We start from the raw sequence: 19,210 nt of genomic DNA on the forward strand, positions 1-19,210 counted from the left end.
ACACCGGAGCTAGAGGAATACCAGCCCATAGAAACAAAAGGTCCAACCACAGGGTAAAGGTCTGATGACAAGCCAGATACAGATTTCATACAAAGGAAATTTCAATACGGAGAAAAAGATCCTCTGCATAGTTTGCTCTTTTCCTAGTTGACCCGAAGGCCCAGATGGGCGAGGTGTCTGAGCACAAGATCCTTGTGCTCGCACAACTGATTTCGAGAGTGAGCCAGAATCAGTCAGTCATCGAGGTATTTGAGAATACGAACACCTTGAACCCTGAGGGGAGCGAGAGCTTCCTCCACAACCTTCGTAAAGACACGGGGAGACAGAACCAGCCTGAACGGGAGAACTTTGTACTGATATGCTTCAGGTCGATAGCTGCAAACCAATACACGGGACAAATGCATTAGAAAATGCATTTGGGCGTTAACATCTTGAACACGAGTCTGTGAAGAGTTTGGTTTAAGGCACGCAAGTCCAGGATCGGCCGTAATCTCCTTGTGCGGCTGGTGTGGAGGCTGCTGCTGTGGCCGTGCAGGAGCGGAGGAAGCCGCAGGAGGGTGCCCTCAGTGACAAGCAGGATGAGGCTGCTGAGCTGGCGGCTGAGCAGGAGTAGCAGCAGTCCGCCGGGGCAGAATATGTTTTATAGCCTCAGACTGCTTCTGTGCGGCAGAGAATTGTTGGGCGAAACTCTCTATCGCATCGCCAAAAAGGCCAGCATGAGAGACCGTGGAGTTGGGGACATGAGTCTGATCAGACTCCCTCATGTCTGCCAGGTTTAGCCATGGATGGCGCTCCTGGACTACACATGTGGACATCAACTGATCAAAGGAACACGCAGTGACCAAGGGAACATGCAGTGTTCTCTGTGGCAAGGCACGCCTCCTAAAGGACTCCTGGGTCAGCACCACCCTCGTGCAACTGCTTCAGCAACTTAGACTGATAGACCTGTAGCATTGCAGTGCAGGGTGGAAGTGGCTTGACCCGCAGCTCTATAAGTCTTGCCCACAAGAGTGGACAAGAACTTACAGGTCTTGGAACTTACAGAGCTTGGGATCACCGTGCCAGGTGGAAGCGCTCTGGGGACACAGTTGCAACGCAACTGAACGCTCCACTGGGGGGATCCCCGCATACACTTTGGCCGCTCTGCTGTTGAGGGCAGTGAAAGCGGAGGAAGCACCAGAACGGTTTCGGGCAGTTAAAGGTGCCTTCCATGAACTGGTGACTTCCTGATGCACCTCCGGGAAGAAAGGAGGGGTGCTGATGATCAGTGTGTGCAGCCCCCATGAACCAATCATCCAGCCTCGAGCGCTCGGGAGAGGGTGGAGGATTCCACTCGAGCCCAGTGCTCTGAGTTCGCTGGGAAAGCATGGCCATCAGCTCGGGATCAGACTCGGGCAACGCTGTCATCCCAGAGGGAGGAAACACAGGCGAATCCTCATCTCCCGAGGACTCAAGGCCGCCCTGAGATGCGGCGATCAACATTTGGTTGTCCTCTGGAACCCCGAATGAAACACTGGGTCCCATTTTTTTATTTTCTCAAATTAGTCTTTCTCTTAAAAGGAGTGGTGTATGTGTGGGTTAAACTAACTTTCTTTCCAACAAAACTTACACAAGGTTTTCCTTTGGACAGCGACTTCCTTTTTCTCTTTGTTTCTCTGTTTGATTTTTCCATCATCCTCATGATCAAAATCTCCCTCTTCTTCTGCTGTGACTGAACCTCCAGATCTCCTCTTATCTCCATCTTCTGGTGTTTCTTCTCCTGCTTCCTCATACAAGTCAGAGATAAGAAATTGGACCTGGTTTTCTTTGAGTATCTTCTCCACTCTTTCAAGTATCTCAGAGTGTAAACCTGATTTTCTTTCATCAAACTGAAGATGTTCATCTCCACACTCCTTTATTAATTGATGAATACAGCTATTGTTTATCTCTCTCTCATCAGTCAACACTAAAGTGTGTATAGGAGCCTCCTTACTGAATTCATTCAGCACATATTTCACTCTATCTCTGTCATTGTCACTGAAGTCGTTCTGCTGCAGTACAAGTATGATCACATGAGGTCCAGGAGCAGACAGATTCACACACTCTTTCACTCCCTGTGTGATCTGAGTGATTGACAGATTTGGCCTCAGCAGGTGAGGAGTGTTGATGACTGTGACGTCTCTGTCCTTCAGTTTTCCTCTGTGTTTCTCAATGTTCAGCTCTACATCAGCAGGTGCTTCACTCTCAAACGCTGCTCTTCCTAAGATGAAGTTTCCCACTCTGTTGTTTTCTGTTATATTCTTCCCCAGCAGAACAATCCTCAAATCACTCACTGGAACACAGAACACAAATAACAGTAAAACTCGACCCGTGATCCATTAACAGAGATGTCAGATTTCAGATCGAAGGTACTGGACCAGATCAACAACTGCCATTGAGATGAGTGGAGATGTGAACACAATCTTACACTATTTTACACAGATTTTTAAAATGTTGTTAAAAGAAGTCTCTTCTGCTCACCAAGGCTTCATTTATTTGATTCAAAATAAAATAAATAAATAAAACAGTGATATTGTGAAATATTTTTACAATTTAAAATATCTCTTTTCTATGTGAATATATAGTAAAGTGTAATTTATTCCTGTGATCAAAGCTGAATTTTCAGCATCATTACTCCAGTCTTTAGTGTCACATGATCCTTCAGAAATCATTCTGATATGATGATTTGCTGCTCAAGAAACATTTATTATTATTATCAATGTTGAAAACAGTTGTGTACAATTTTTTTTTTTCAGGATTATTTGATGGATATAAAGTTCAAAAGAACAGCATTTATCAGAAATATAAAGCTTTTCCAGCATTATAAATGTCTACTGTCACTTTTGATAAATTAAAGCATCCTTGCTTTCTTTAATTCCTCTCCAAAAAAAAAAAAAAAACTCTTACTGACCCAAATGGGCAAAACTCTGAAAAAAAAAATTCTACACAACTATTTTCAACATTCATAATAATCATAAATGTTTCTTGAGCAGCAAATCATCATATCAGAATGATTTCTGAAGGATCATGTGACACTGAAGACTGGAGTAATGATGCTTTGATCACAGAAATAAATTACAGTTTAAAATATATTCACACAGAAAACAGATATTTTAAATTGTAAAAATATTTCACAATATTACTGATTGTACTATATGTTTGATAAAATAAATGAAGCCCTGGTGAGCAGAAGAGTCTTCTTTCAAAAATGAATTAAAAAATCTTAGTTGAAAAACTATTAACCAGTAGTGTATATATAAACCTCCCTTATAGACACAGTTTCTCAAGGATTTTGATATTTGTTTGCAGCACTGAATATTATGAATTATCATATTTGTTGACTTACTATTAGGTTGCTCAAGAGATATACTTCCACATCCTCTTTGAACTGCAAATAAAATAACATGGAATTTAAAACATTTACCAAATTCTGTTATCATCTTTATTTATTAAAGAAATAATTCACACAAAAAGAACAATTTACCAACATTTATTTTTCCACCTCAGTACTATATTCTTTCTTTCAGAATGCACAAAAGTTTATTGCCTGCATGCGGATAATAATGAATTTTTAATTTTTTCAATACTATTTACATCTGCATAATCTTTGTTTGTTTGTTTTGTTTTGTTTTGTTTACCAGCAGTCATGTTATTACCTTCCTTGTCGGGGAGATCTTTGTGTTGTCTTTGCTGACTTCTGTTTCCTGCAGATAAAAGAAAGTTAAATTAAATACAATTGTAACGAAGCGTAGCTCCAACGACATTGGAGACCTGCATGCAGACAGAAACGGGGTCCCCAATGCAGGTCCAGGAGCCTCGGGCGGCCACGGCGGGTCAGGAGGCTCGGGCGGCCACGGCAGGTCAGGTGGCTCGGGCGGCCACGGCAGGTCAGGGTCTATCGGTGACCCCAGCGGGTCAGAGTCCATTAAAGGCCATAATAATTTGCAGTTCAAAGATGGCCATAACAGTTCAGAGGCCCTTAATGGCCATGGTTGAGCAGGGTCCCCACCCACAAGCACCCCACCCTCAGGTACACTGCCCCCCCCCAAAAAGTTCTTGGGGATTTCAGCGGGGCCCGTCGCAGGTTCGTGGACCGAAGGCCTGGATGGCACCAGCAGGGCAGAATGCTTGGGCGGTGGCAGCGGCAGTGCAGGCGGCCTGGGCGGCGGCAGCAGGGCTGACCAAGGGTGCTCAGTGGTCATATCAGGGAGAGCGGATAGCTCGGTGACGGCCTCCATGGCCGTATCAAGAAGAGTGGACAGCTCAGCGATGGCAGCAGGCTCAGGCTGGAGCTGCTCTGGGACGACAGCTGGCGACTCGGGCTGCTCTGGCACGACAGCGGACGGCTCTGAGACAACAGCGGGCTGCTCGGGCTGGCAGACTGTTCCAAAGTCCATAGAGCTTGAGTTCATCAATGCACGCAGGACAGCCAAGACATAAAAGATGAGCACAGCCCTCTGGGCCAAGACAGGACAGACCAGGAGAGCAGGCTGTGCTGGAGCAGACTCACTGGCTGGAGCGGACTCAATGGCTGGAACAACCCCTGCATCCTTGAGCACCGCAGGGGCGGCCATCTTGCCCGTGGGCACTGGCAAAGCAGCCATTTTGTCCATCGCGTCCAGGGTGCTTAAGTCCACTGCAATCGGCGAACAAGAGTCCATGGCAACCGGCGAGCTTGAGAGCGTTGAAACCGGCGAGCTTGAGAGCGTTGAAACCGGCGAGCTTGAGAGCGTTGAAACCGGCGAGCTTGAGAGCGTTGCAACCGGCAGGTTTGAGAGCAAAGCGGCAGACTGGCTTGAGAGCGAAGCGGCCGGCTGGCTTGAGAGCGAAGCGGCCGGCGGGCTTGAGAGCGAAGCGGCCGGCGGGCTTGAGAGCGAAGCGGCCGGCGGGCTTGAGAGCGAAGCGGCCGGCGGGCTTGAGAGCGAAGCGGCCGGCGGGCTTGAGTGCGAAGAGGCCGGCGGGCTTGAGTGCGAAGAGGCCGGCGGGCTTGAGAGCGAGGCGGCCACCGGGTTTGAGAGCGAGGCGGCCACCGGGCTTGAGAGTGAAGTGGCCGGCGGAGACTTGGGGATGCCAGCTGCTCGGACTGAAATCAACGGTGGATCGGTCACACTGGAACGCAACCCTCTCCGCTCCCGGACTGATCTAGAGACCTGACGTGACTCTGGGCGATCAGCGGCGACGTGACGTTGCTCTGGGCGATCAGCGAAGGCGTGACGTTGCTCTGGGCGATCAGCGGCGACGTGACTTTGCTCTGGGCGATCAGCGAAGGCGTGACGTTGCTCTGGGCGATCAGCGAAGGCGTGACGTTGCTCTGGGCGATCAGCGAAGGCGTGACGTTGCTCTGGGCGATCTGCGAAGGCGTGACGTTGCTCTGGGCGATCAGCGGCGACGTGACGTTGCTCTGGGCGATCAACGAAGGCGTGACATTGCTCTGGGTGATCAGCGAAGACGTGACTTGACTCTGGGCGATCAGCGGGGGTATGAACTAGCGTTGTTGTTGTTGTTGAATCCATCTTGTGAATGTCCTCTTTAGCGGCAGCCATTACGTGATTCAACGTGGTGTCGTGTTCCTCCGCGACACCCACGGTAAAACTAGAACCACTCAGCTGCAATGCGAGGACAATATATTGCTCCAACGACCACCTGGGATCGTGAAACGGCATGACGGAACACAGCGGATGAGACAGTCCTCCTCGGAAAAAGATCATGAGACATACCTCATCAAAACACGTTAACGGTGCCAGTCCGATAAACTCCTTGACATAATCCTCTAACGCTCTGTCTCCTTGACGGAGACACATCAACTGAGCAGATGGATTCATATTGCCGAGTCGGGAACGCTCACAAAGCTTGCTGGACCTGGGTATGGCTAGGTCTTCTGTAACGAAGGCGGGACTCAGGTAGGGATCCAAATGCACAGCTTTATTTACAGTGAGCGTTGTCATACTGGCAGGGTCAAACGGGAGCAAACGGGAACAACAAGGAACAGGCAGAATCGTAGTCAAGGTGCAGGCGATGGTCAGGACAGGCAGCAACGGGTCAACAAACAGGAAACAGGCAGGAACGGTAACACAGGACAGGCAGACAGGAAGTAACGCTTGGAAATGCAACACTTGGGAAAACAAGACCTAGCAGTGAGGTGGTGTGTGTATGAGTCTTTTATAGTCCGTGTAATGAGCTGCAGCTGGGTGTGGTGATTGGTGATTAGTGTGAAGTGTGTGCAGGTGAGTGGCAGAGAGGATGATGGGAGATGTAGTCCGGGAACTGACAGAAACAGACGGTGATCATGACAACAATATTGACAAGTGAAAAAAAATAATTTTTATTTGCCCTCTCATTGCATTAGATTTATTTAGGCTAATGAATGGCTGCAGTATATGACCATATCTATCTTCTGAAGGCAATGTGTGTTGAAGATTAGTCACATATCGATCATTAAATATGCTTTTATTGCTATTCATTTTTTTTTTTTTTTTTTTTTTTGCAGCACATGGGTAGAGCTTCATAATCTTTTTTTCTTCTTACAAACATATTCAAAAGCTTTTAAAAATGAATCTGCAAAAGTGAATAAAATAATTTCCACCATTTGAGAAAGTGGTTAATATAGTGAGATGTTACTGAAAACTGTGCTGCTTTATGATTAAACAAACTTTGCCTTATTATTCATTAAGATAGGATCACATTTATATGCCTCTCTGTCTTATTCTGCCTTGCTAAAAAAGGAAAACGTATTCGATCAAACTGGATTACAGTGATTTGATCGAAAACGTTTTCTTTTTCTTTTCCGTTATCCCACTGTACCGAGATATTTTCCAGCATTTATTATACATCTACTGTAGGCTATTACTTAATAAATAAAATAAAAAGAATGCATGCTGTTACAATTTCAGTAAATGCGGTATTTTAGCTTGTTAAACACATTTATTTGGTCTGATTTGATTCCTACCTGAACTAGACGCCATTCCACAAGCTCGTGACAGAAACTGAAAGCGAAAGTCTGTTCGGGAGACGGAAGAGGAGAGGAGAACACGACTGCGTTTAGGAGGGATCATCTGAAGGGATGAAGGGTGCAGGGGACAAAACTTCTGCGTCATCTTAACGAGACAATAAAGGAGGCGCCTTTGTCGCACATTTTGGATGAACTCCCCAAAAACACTCTCTGAAGGAGGAGGAGATTGTGCAAACTGCGCCTTTTGTTTAACGTTAGTTTATTTATTTATTTATTTATTTATTTTTGGTTTATCGCACCATATTGTATATTGTGTCTATGTATTTGAAACATTTGAATGGACTGATAAAGGGAGCTGTAAAGTATTTTTGTTGAAGTACAATGTCGTTTTGACCATAATAATGTACCAAATCTAACTCGTATAAATATTACAGTAGAAAAATACTATACATACAGTCGTGCTCAAAATTATTCATACCCTTGTAAATATGACCAAAGAAGGCTGTGAAAATAAATCTGCATCGTTAATACTTTTGATCTTTTATTTAAAAAATCTACAAAAATCCAACCTTCATTGCAGAATAATAATTTTAAATATGGGGAAAATCTCATTATGAGAGAAATGTTTTTCTCTAATACACATTGCTCACAATTAAGCTTTTATTCAATGCTTTTTGCAACCTCCTTTTCCCAAGATAACAGCTCTGAGTTTTCTCCTATAATGCCTGATGAGTTTGGAGAACACCTGACAAGAGATCAGAGATCATTCCTTCATGCAGAATCTCTCCAGATCCTTCAGATTCCAGCTCCATGTTGGTGCTTCTTCTCTTCAGTTCACTCCACTCATTTTCTTTAGGGTTCAGGTCAGAGGACTGAGATGGTCATGGCAGAAGCTTGGTTTTGTGTTCAGTGACACATTTTTGTGTTGGATTTGATGTTTGTTTTGGATCATTGTCCTGATGGAAGATCCAACCACAGCCCATTATATGACTTCTAACAGGGACAGTCAGGTTTTGATTTATTATCTGTTGGTGTTTGATAAAATCCATGATGCCATGAATCTGAACAAGATGTCCAGGATCTCCAGCAGAAAAATAAGCCCACAACATTAAAGATACAGCAGATTATTTCATTGTACACATGGTGTACTTTTTACCCCTGTGTGCACCAAATCCATCTTAAGTGTTTGCTTATAAAAAGCTCTTTTTTGTTTCATCTGACCATAGAACATTTGAAAAGTAACTGACACTACTGGAACTTCAAACAGGATGTGTTATATGGTCAGATGAAACAAAAAATTAGCTTTTTTGGCAGCAAACACAATGTACAAAAATACTGATGTGCATATAGTATCTGCCAATATAAAGTATAGATATCATCTAATTACTATTTACTCTTATTGCAAAGAACTGATACTTTTACATGGTGTAAATAGAATATATCACTATTTTCATGTAGTGTAAATAACAAATCTCTAAGAAAATGCTGCTATTGTCACTTAATGTAAATAGAATATCAATATATTTTCACTTGTACTGTAAAAAGCTGCTGCCGTTAAAAAAGGAGTGGGTGGATTTTTATCATTATAGGGTGGTTGTGTTCACACACTGCCAACACATCTATGTTCAAACACCATGTAAAAGTGAATTTTGCATAATAGGTGCCCTTTAATGTATTCTCTCATTCACCGACATAAAAACTACTGGAGTCATTGTAAACTTTTGAGGTTTTTGTACAGTTTTGTACAGTAATTCCTTCTGATGTATTTGGTAACACTTCAGTAATTTCTATTGGGTTCCCATGATCTTCACTTTAGAATACTGATCCAAATAAGCTGTAGTTCCTTTAGAATAATATAGTAACTCTTGAGTAATTACTATCCAATACTATCATCTTTTCCAAGTGACATTTAAATCACACATATTTCACTGTATCTGCTGTTTTTGACATCCATCAGCTCATGCAGCAATAGTTAGAAAAGTGTTTGGGACTGTGTGACTCTTGTGCTGCTTTCCAATTCAGTTCCAGTTACATTTGGAGTTGTTTTACTTCATCTCCAAACATAAAATGATCTTATTGTGTTGGATTTATGGGTGTTTGTATGACAGAAAACATGGATATGAACAAAAACTAACTCTAATCTACACAATAACAGGTATAACAGCACTTCAGCAGCTAAATTCTTATCATTCAGTATTTTAAACTGATATAACTTATGCATTTCCTCTTCAAAAACCTGAAATTCAATGTTCTTATCCATGCTCATGTTTTATGTCAAACAAAAAATCTAAAAATAAAATAAAAAATACTGAATATCTCTCCTGCAGACAGCTGTCTTTATATAAAACTGATTCATGCTTGCTACATTAAAAAAAACCTCAAAGCTATTAAACTTTAAATCACTATTTCAAACCAGGAAACCATCAGGACTCTTTCACACAACTCTTTCATATAGCAAATCAGGAAAGTAAATATTTCTTTTTTTCTTTTTATGTACAATCATTCATAAATTCAGTGTAAAGCCTAAAACACTAGTGAACTTCTGCATGACTTTACTCTAAAGTTACTAATGTTATAGATATCTAATTGAATAACATTAATTGGACAGTAAACGTTTGATGATTTTAATAACCTTTTCAGTAAATAAAGGAGAGTCTTCAGTCGAACAGTGTTTACTGGAGATGTGCTGCAGTCGTCATGGCAACTCTGTCCTCATCTGTCACTCAGTGTTTTAGAAAATGCAGCTCCATTCACTTTTATTAATATACACTCATTATAATATACTAGAGTCATTAAAAAAACTATATAAATACATGAACATAATAAATAAAATATATGCAATTAATTTAATGTTTTTGTGACCTTAGCTCCATGTAGGAGGGTCACACTCTCCCAGACAAATCTCCCAATTTTCTTAAAGCACATTTTCTCTTTGATGACTCTTTTCTCAGTATTCACACACAGGGTAACGTCTGGTTTGGCATTAAAGATTCAGATGGAGATGTGTATTAAGGAGGTGAGTATGTTGAGAGCAGCTGGTGATCCTGATTTAAACTGGATTATTCAGATCTGATCTTTCAACAGCTCGGTTTGTCATCTCTTCAGGTTCAACACATTCACTATCTGCACCATCATCATTATCCATGGCAAGATCTGATCCAGTGTTGGTTCTGTTCTCTGAACTCCTGGTTCCTCTCTGACTGGTGCTGATGAAGTTTGTTCCCACCGTCTCCGGCTCTCAGAAGCTCCTGGCATCGATGGACTGCCGTCAGCTCACTCAGGTGCACGGATTCACCGATATTGTGCTCAAACCAAAGTGAAAAACTCTTTCATTGTGAAGCTTTCTAAATAAATATACTCTTCTCTTGAAGAATATTTACTAGATTTAATGATCATCTGCACTAAATAATAATTCAGTATTTTCATTCACAACTGATGAAAGTCAATAAAGATCCTGTTTTATTCATATTATGTCTGTTGTAATATTTATGTGAGCAGATGTTCATGAACTCAAATCATTCTCAAATGTGTATTTACATATTTTATAGCAAGAAATTTAGTTTACAATCAGTATCAGTTATAGGATTGAACTCTTGACTTTATTCAGATATTACAATATAAACCAAAAATCACAGTATTTTACAAGTAATTCAATATTAACAGCTGGAGAGAGAAAATGACTTCAGAGAATTCTTTACAAAATAACATGTAGAAACAATTTCATAGTAGATTTGAAAATCAAAGTATTAATGAAAGTGACTGATTTTTTTTAAAGGCCTGAATAAAAAATGACCGTGATTTTAACAGTAAAAGACTGTAAAAATGCTGCAGTGAAAAACTGTTGATTGGTTTACAGAAAGTTTCCGTACTATATACGGTGAATAACTGTAATAGATCTAATGGTACATTTAATGTAATTTTACGGTAAAATACCGTTAAATTCACAGTTTTTGGAAGTGAAAAATAACAATTCATTGTAAAATTTACAGTGAAAAACCGTATATTGACATTCCCACAATTCCCTGCGTGATACTTCACATTTGATATATTTTCGTTGAAATAACTCTGTTTCTTCTTAGTTTTTCTCATTTTTTTCTAATCAGTTATGTACATTAGGGTTTTATGTTACATCTAATGTTGTTAAATTAATGTTTATTGCATTTTTAAAATTTCATGCATGTTACCATGATGGTGTTTAGTGTGTGTGTGAATGACACTGTGTGCACCTTCTATATGTTAGTATTGTCTTCCTCAGCTTGTGGAAAAGCTGCTTGTGATGAACTTTGATTCATCATGTGACTCTTATCACCACTGTGTTTGGTGACTGTCAGTGTATTATAAAGGTACAAAACAGATATTAGTACTTCATTAGGTTGGTAAATTAACATTATATCAGGTAATGAAATACGTTCTTTTACCGTAAATTTAACAGATTTAAAATGTAAAATTCACATGTAACTCCGTAAGTATGTTTACGGTTTGATGTCATTTTTACAGTATTGTTCTGGTAACCACAGCTGCCGGTATTTTTCCGTAGAAACAACAGGATTTTTTTTACAGTATATATTACTTTTTTGCACTTGTGTCACATTTTAATTTTCTTTATATTTGTAAGTAAAATCTACTTGATTGTGCAAATTCTTCTCTGGTTTTTATTTACATATTCTAAAAACATCACATCCATACTGAATCTTTACAGATTTGATGTTTTTTGTTTGCTTCAGTTGACAGGTGTGATGATCAGTGGCTTTGAGTTTTTACCTTTATCAATAAGGTATGGGCTGAAATATGGATAGAGTTTGTCAGTGAAAGTCTGACCAGTGAAAGAGTAGATAAGAGATCTGGAGTCCACGTCATAAAAAGAGACCAGACCCTCCTCATAATCCACAAACACTCCCACCTTTTCAGGTTTCACTTTCAGAGATAAAGAGACAAATGGATTTTCACAAGCTGAATATTGATTCTCATTCCTCAGAATCATAGTCCAGTATCCATTATCAGGGGTCAATGTGATCTTCCCCTTCCTGTTAATGGATTCTCTGGCCACTCCTAAATCCCAATCAGTCTTTCCCTTCACCTGCACCTCATAGTAAAATCTCCCTGAACTGAATCCCTGCTTTGCCAGAACAATTACACAAGTATCAAATCTCTTTGGGTTTTCTGGGACGTTCTTGTAAATGCCTCCATCACTGACTTGTTTTCCATCATCAGACAGGATGAGATCTGGATGTGCTGTATCAGGATCCAGAGTCACATCCACTGAGAGAGATCAGACATTATCAATCAACTTCAGATCAAACATTTTCATGTGTATAAAACACATTATGATCAAAAGTATTGTGAGTGTATTGGTGTCAATCTCACTGTACCTGCAAACTTCTGCACAAACTTCAACTCTGTGAACACAGATGACAATATAATGATGAATTAGTAATAGGAATATTTCAGTGAGTTTCTCTCTATTAACAGCATCAGGCGAATGTAAATGTTGATCGTTCATCAGTTTGTGAAACAGAATGTGTTTAACAATAATGCACTTACAATGAAGGTCTATGAGACGATCATAACAGAGGGTTTAAAAGCAGAAATGTCAAGTTTCTGTTTTTATTAAAGCTGTAACAATAATTATTCAGTGTAAAATTTTTTATTTTTGCTGTTAAATTCTCCCTGTAGTCAATAATTGTATCCCTTTAACTCATATTTGATCACCAAAATGACATTTTTCTGCTTAAAAAAACAGGCATGAATAGAGGAGGAACGAGACACAGACTGGAAACACCAGAACAAGTTTCCTTTTCCCGTCATTATCCTGTCAAAGTGTTCGGTAAGCAACAAACTAGATGAACTTGTGCTAAGAGCTGATCATGATTGTGAATTCAGAGCAAACTCATTTTCCCTACAGAAACTTGACTCAAAGATCATCATAAACCCCAGGCCTAACGAGACGAGCTCATTTCAATCCACTGGAGGAGCTGTGTGTGTTTGACAATAGCTGGTCACACAATACTGTGTTCGGGTGGAAGTGAGCACACTGGAGATTTTAACTCTTTATTTCAGATCATTTTATCTCCTGCTGGAGTTCAGTCAGATCTGTGTTCCCGGACCGAACGTTGATGCTGCAGCGGAGAGAATAGTGAAGAACAATGATGCTCTCACTCGCTCTGCAGATCAACCTGATTTAATTTCTTTAATTGATGTGATTTATCTGAATATCTGCATTATCTTCAGCAGTATATGGACTGTCCCACTCGTTTGAACTGGAATATTGATCGCTGTCAGGGATTATTCCTGGAAATCTGACCACTATGTAATCAGGGATGTGATTTTTCTAGATTAAACTGGATTTCCATTTTTTCAGTCAAAAATCCTGACCCATGTGATTCATTTCAATCATTTAGTAACCAGCAGAACCCCTGGTGTTCAGGGTTATGTACTGCATGATGACTGAAATCAAGAAATGGCCTAATACAATGAACTAACCCAGATGACAATGACCTGGCGGCACAATCCGACCAATCTGAAAATGCCGTCAGAGTTTTTTGGGTGTCGAGCCACCAGCGGTTTGCTGCTGCTGAACCACCGTTGGTACGCCAGTGGCAAACTGATAGTCAGTCCAGTTTCTACTGAGCGCTTAAAGGACATCTTTATTTTATAAATGTATATTTATTCTATATTATTTTTACAGTTAAAAAGAAAGCACTGAATAAAAGTGAGACTGACCTAATATATCAAAAGCAAAGTGTTAAAAAATTATATAAAAAACTGCCTATGATCATGATTTCAAATGAAATAAGGCGGTTGAATGTTTGCAAAAACAACAATAAAAATTAAGTTATAAAAGTTTGTTATAAAAAATATTAAGTAAAATTGACACAATTGTCCCACTATCACGTGCAGGTTTTGCTGCCTTGAACGGGTCATAGAAACACAATAAGACTTTTAAATTCATGATTTAATATTAATGAGATTTTTATTTGTGTAATGTTTTAATTTTAGATGTTTATTTATGTAAATGCTGCGTGACTGTGACGTGTTTATGCGTGTGCGCGTTGATCATTCAAACCACATTCAAACACTGGAGCGGCAAAGAGTTGCCATGGAAACGGAAAAAAACAACCGACAGGCAGCTGAAACTCCGTCTCCTGCTGTTGTTTTCACTGCTTTCAGGTAATTTAGTCGCTAAAATCACACGAATAACACACACAACTGTTCTTGACACTTGTCTCACTTGTAATTGACACACTTCTGTTGAGTATTTACTTTATAGAAATGGTTTAGTGTCTTCGAAAAAGTCCGTTATTTATGCTGATGATGCATTAGTTAGTCTACAAACCCCTCAGGTGATTCTGGCTCACACTAAAGCCCCTGAAACATGCCATTGCTGTAGCCAGTTGCCAAGACAAAGGAATTAATTATTTGCACAAAACAAGATATAATATTTGAACCAGTTTTACTCAATGGCCAAAATGTTGAAATTGTGGAAAATTATAATTATGGACTCCCAGGTGAGCTTCTCTAGTATGTTTTCAAAAGATGCTCACAGAGACTCTGTCTTCTCAGACATCTCAGCAGCCTTTGTGTTTGTCAGCATATCTTAAACTTGTATTTCACGAGTTCACCTGCCCGTTCAGTCTTAATGGTTAATTGGTTTGGCTTGCTGTCCTCGCAGGAGGCTTGAACCCGAGGCTCGGCTCGAGCTCCAAACTAAACCCCTCTATAACAGTACTGCGCAGAGGGAGAATAAGAGAAATAGAGGAGATGGGGAGGAGGAGGGATGCTGGAAGAACTGTCGCTGGGATGACGCAGTGACTGCTGCTTATATACGCTCATAATCCGACAATAACTCAATACTCATACCTGATCAAAAGCCAATGTAAAAAAATATGTTTTTACTGTTTCTTAAAATCATTTAGAGATGATAATTGTCTCAAATACGCTGGTAAATAACCTTGGGTTCCATAACCTTGGAGCAGCTACTGCAAATGCACGGTCACGTCTGGACTTTAGTTTAGATCGAGGAACATGTAGATTTTGTGCATTGGAATGAAATGTTCTCTTTGACTCCTGAACATGAATTAGATCAGGAATGTATGGAGGGGCTGTGCCATGCTGGGATTTAAAAACAAAAAGTAGAATCTTAATATTAATTCTATAAGGTACAGGTAAACAATGCAATGCCCTCAAGACAGGGGTAATATGGTCATATTTCCGAGTACCTGTCAACAGCCTTGCGGCAGCATTTTTGACCATCTGTAATCGGTCCAAAAGTTTTGTTTGAGAACCATAATAAAAAGAGTGGCAATAATCTAGTCAGGAAAAAATAAAAACATGAACGATCTTCTCCAAGTCTGTATGTGCTAAGAAAGGCTTAATCTTAGCAATCATTCTAAGTTTATAAAAACTAGCTTTAACAACTTCGCTTATTTGAGAGTTACATTTTAAAGCACTGTCACAGATCATGCCTTAATTTTTACTTGATGTTTCCTAAAAGGGCTCAATGTACCTAGATTAATTCCAGCCGTATCACTCATTTCAGAGAGCCCAAATATAATCACCTCTGTTTTCAATTCATTGAGATTCAAGAAGTTTGCAGCCATCCATGACTTCACCTCATCTATCAGGCCAACAAGTGCCCCAGGACACTGGAAGAATTTGGGATGAAGGACAAGTACAATTGAGAATCATCAGCGTCAGAATGAAATGACACACCATATTTACCTATAATCACTCCTAATAGCAGCATATAAAGAGAAAAGAAAAAGGGCGCCGAGATCGAACCTTGCGGGATACCACATGTTAGGGGTGCTGAGGCTGATGCAAACTCTCCCATGCAGACCGAGAAACTCCTATTTTGAAAGTAAGACTTTGTCCGTCTTAGGGCATTTCCACAAATACCCACATATGTTTCAAGACGAGATATAAGAATCTGATGGTCAATCGTATCAAATGCTGCTGTCTAAGAGTAAAAGTACTGTAAAATTACCATGGTCGGTCGAGAGAAAAATATCGTTAAAAACTCTCAACAAAGCTGATTCCATACTATGATGTTTTTCATGCCAGATTGAAACTCTTCACCAATCTTGTTTCCATCAATAAATGACTGAAGTTGAATGAGGACGCTCTTCTCCATAATTTTAGCCAAGAATGGAAGTTTCAAAATAGCCCTAAAATTAGATAACACACTCTTATCCAAGTTTGATTTCTTCAAAAGGGGTTGAATTACGGCACGTTTACAGTAATCAGGCACAACTCCTGAAAGCAAACTCTTGTTAATTATAGACTCTAAAAATGGGCCAACTGATTCAAAAACTTGCTTTAACAAATGGGTCAGAACAATATCCTGAGGAGAACTTTAGTTTATGCACAATGTCCTCAAGGATAGAAAGAGAGATCGGCTCAAATTTGGAGAAAGTAACACCAGATATAGATTGCTGTACAACCGTATATGAACAATGACTAATGTTACTACATATATATGATATTTGATTCATAAAAAAGTTTAAAAAACTCTCACATAAATCAATGGACATTTCTCCTACCACCTCTAATTTAGGATGATAATCGAATCTATCATCGAGAATAGATCACTAGGCTTATGTCGATTTTTCTCAATCAGTTTTGCAAAGTGCCTCGATCTCGCAGTTCTTACAGCCCTCTGGAATTTAGACAGAGAATCTCTTAACATTTCAAACGAAATTTGTAACTTTTGTCTTTTTTCTATTTTCATTCCCATCTTCTACAAACCTGCCTTAGGGAACGGATATTCTCATTAAATCATGGAGCTGATTTATGCCTTATATATGCTTTTATAATGATGATGGACAGGACTGAATGTTTAGGCTCCTCCCGAACCTACGTTTGGAGCTACATATAAATTTCCTGTTAGAGTCTTCTGACCTTTCATCTCCCTGCCTAGCTGGTATGGTCACATCAATTGTAGATTTAAGAATAAACTTTATAGAATTGTGTCAATGGCAAGTAAAATAGTTGGTAAACCCCAGAAGTCTTTAACACGACTTTTCATAGAAAGGGCATGGAAGAAGTTGAGGAGTTTTCTAGCAAATCACTTCCATCTTCAGCCAGTCTGAGCTCCTGAAATCTGGGAGGCGCTATAGAGTCCCTCGGGCAAATAAAAATGTGTTCAAGAAGTCCTTCTTCCCAAATGCCATTAAAATTGAGAAAAGTAGCAGAAAATGACATTAACTGTACTTTTCTATGTAATGTGATCTTGTCTGTGTATTGTTTTATTATTGCCTGTTAGTTTCTCAGTAGATGTTTAGGTGTTGGAGAGCCAAAGACAAATTTCCACTCTGGTGAATAAAATTTGAGTTTGTACAGGGATAGTTACGTCATGTGCCTTACATGTCACTAAAGTTCACATTATACTTCTTTAGAGCTGCAGTCCATAACTTTTGGCACTCTAACGGTTGATAAAAAGAACTGCATGCCTCTTGTGGAGGAACATTGTAGCCGGAGCTTCTTCTTCTCTCTGTTTATGTCTATGACGAGTCACGCAGGTACTGTGCTGCTCCACAGCGGTGCCGACCCGACCGGTCTAATATAGTCCCATAATAAACACTAATTATAGGTGTACTGTAGTGATTCAGGATAAGACAAAAACATGGTTTGGAAAAAGTATTGAGTTGAAGATATAACTTTAAGTGATTTTATAACAATGTGGTAATCAGCAACATCACAGATGCTTCAAATTAATTTAACACTTTTTTCTTAGTTAATGACAAAAACACTGTATTTGATATTCACTTACCAGTTTGAGTGAGTTTTTCATTTAGCTGTTTCTTCAGTAGAGTCAGAACTCTTTTCAGAGAGTTCTCGTCCACATCAGAGTTCTTGGTGTGTAAAATACTGTACAGGGATGAGTACATCTACAGCAGGAGAGAGAAGACTATTCAATATAGTGTTGCACGATATACCGGTACTAGAAAGGTATCGCGATACCCTGCTTTTAAAAACGGCCCGGTTCTTAATTTATATTAGTACCGGTACTTTGAGTGCCAGCTGTATTTCCTAATGTGCGACAGCAGGGGGCAGTGTGCGTGCAGCGCGCCGCTTCTAAGGCCAATTGAGTGCGTGTTTATTCCTCTCAACTGCACAACGGCTTTTATGGTGACGAAACGAGAGGTATGGTTGCATATACAGGTGCTCTTGCAGACCGTCCACAAATTGTTGAGAAAGCAGATGCACGAAGCGAAATATGGCATTATTTAGCTTACATTTCCAACAGCCAGGGCGATCCCACGGACACCACAAAGCCCATCTGCAAAACATGTTACAAAATAACGCAAGCGAAGGGAGTGGGAGTCAAAAGCATCTTGCCGTCAAACATCCCGATTTGTACAAAGAATTTAAAGAGCGACAGGTTAGTGTGATACCAGCATTATGTTTATGCCCTCAAACATTAAATTAGTGTTTTTTATTTATTTTACTCGTGCAAGCAGACCTGAGGTGTATTATTGAGTCTAAGTGTAATAATTGATATTGTTGGGAAAATTCATTGATTATTAACGTATTACCAGTAGAGAATAGCTTGTATGAACAACACTGGAAAGCACCGGGTTTTCTGCACAGAGAGCATCAAGCGTAAATGAAATATAAGTGTATTCAATGCAAATTATAAAAGCAAAGTTGTGGAAAGTACCAAAGAAACCATTAAAACATGCTTTTTTAAAAAATATAGCGGCTGGCGATCCGCCACCATTAAAACCAAAGCTGAGGGGTATTCATAGATACTGGTGGCAAAACGCCAGGGTGGAGCAAAAAGAAAAAGATAGCCCATTGGCTCTGTAACGATAAGAAAAACATATAAAATGGGTTGTTTAATGCTGTCTAGATTAGATGTGATGCCTGATGAGAAGCTGACATCTCACTTTGTTGCCTGGCAATAAAGAATATCTTTTGGAGACCTGGAACTTCTGACTCTGAGAGCTTTTTTGAGAAGGAAACAGAATTATCCTAAGGACACTGCAGACTGGCCACAACAATATCCGGTTGCAAATATAAAATTAATTTAAAAATACATAAATATGTGAAGGGTATATACGGTTATTTTAAACCAATTTATGCTTTATTAACATTGCTTTAAGTATTTACAGTAATCTAATTTTTACAGTAATCTTACTCAAATAATTTACAATTTTACTGAGCATGAAAATAATAAACATTAAAAATTATATTAAATCTAACTCTAACTTCACGGCAATGAAGCTCAAATCCAGAATTATC

The 19,210-nt window shown here is 39.9% G+C and overlaps 2 protein-coding genes across 9 annotated transcripts in view; both read right to left on the reverse strand.

Moving 5' to 3' along the window:
• Positions 1-19,210, reverse strand: part of LOC137009877 (E3 ubiquitin-protein ligase TRIM39-like) — a 94,512-nt gene that overhangs the window by 22,641 nt on the left and 52,661 nt on the right. The window contains exons 1-4 of one of the 2 annotated variants that reach the window (XM_067372486.1): positions 6,965-7,078; positions 3,675-3,722; positions 3,365-3,406; positions 1,610-2,311 (exon numbers count right to left, since the gene is read on the reverse strand). In XM_067372486.1, the coding sequence (XP_067228587.1) occupies positions 1,610-2,311; positions 3,365-3,406; positions 3,675-3,722; positions 6,965-7,070 (898 nt within the window). In that variant the 5' untranslated portion in view covers positions 7,071-7,078. Of the gene's footprint in view, positions 1-1,609; positions 2,312-3,364; positions 3,407-3,674; positions 3,723-6,964; positions 7,079-19,210 lie in introns of those variants that run through there. The other variant, XM_067372487.1, reaches the window with a different exon arrangement.
• The window catches only part of LOC137009881 (E3 ubiquitin-protein ligase TRIM39-like), a 29,737-nt gene continuing 21,030 nt past the window's right edge, over positions 10,504-19,210 (reverse strand). For 5 of the 7 annotated variants that reach the window (XM_067372497.1, XM_067372494.1, XM_067372495.1 and 2 more), the window contains 3 exons: positions 17,736-17,853; positions 12,337-12,363; positions 10,505-12,226 (listed from right to left, as the gene is read on the reverse strand). In XM_067372497.1, coding sequence (XP_067228598.1) covers positions 11,688-12,226; positions 12,337-12,363; positions 17,736-17,853 — 684 coding nt within the window. In that variant the 3' untranslated portion in view covers positions 10,505-11,687. Of the gene's footprint in view, positions 12,227-12,336; positions 12,364-17,735; positions 17,854-19,210 lie in introns of all 7 variants that reach the window. The other 2 variants (XM_067372498.1, XM_067372499.1) reach the window with 1 other exon arrangement.

The sequence above is a fragment of the Chanodichthys erythropterus genome, chromosome 20, assembly GCF_024489055.1.
Source record: "Chanodichthys erythropterus isolate Z2021 chromosome 20, ASM2448905v1, whole genome shotgun sequence".
Classification (NCBI taxonomy): Eukaryota; Metazoa; Chordata; class Actinopteri; order Cypriniformes; family Xenocyprididae; genus Chanodichthys; species Chanodichthys erythropterus.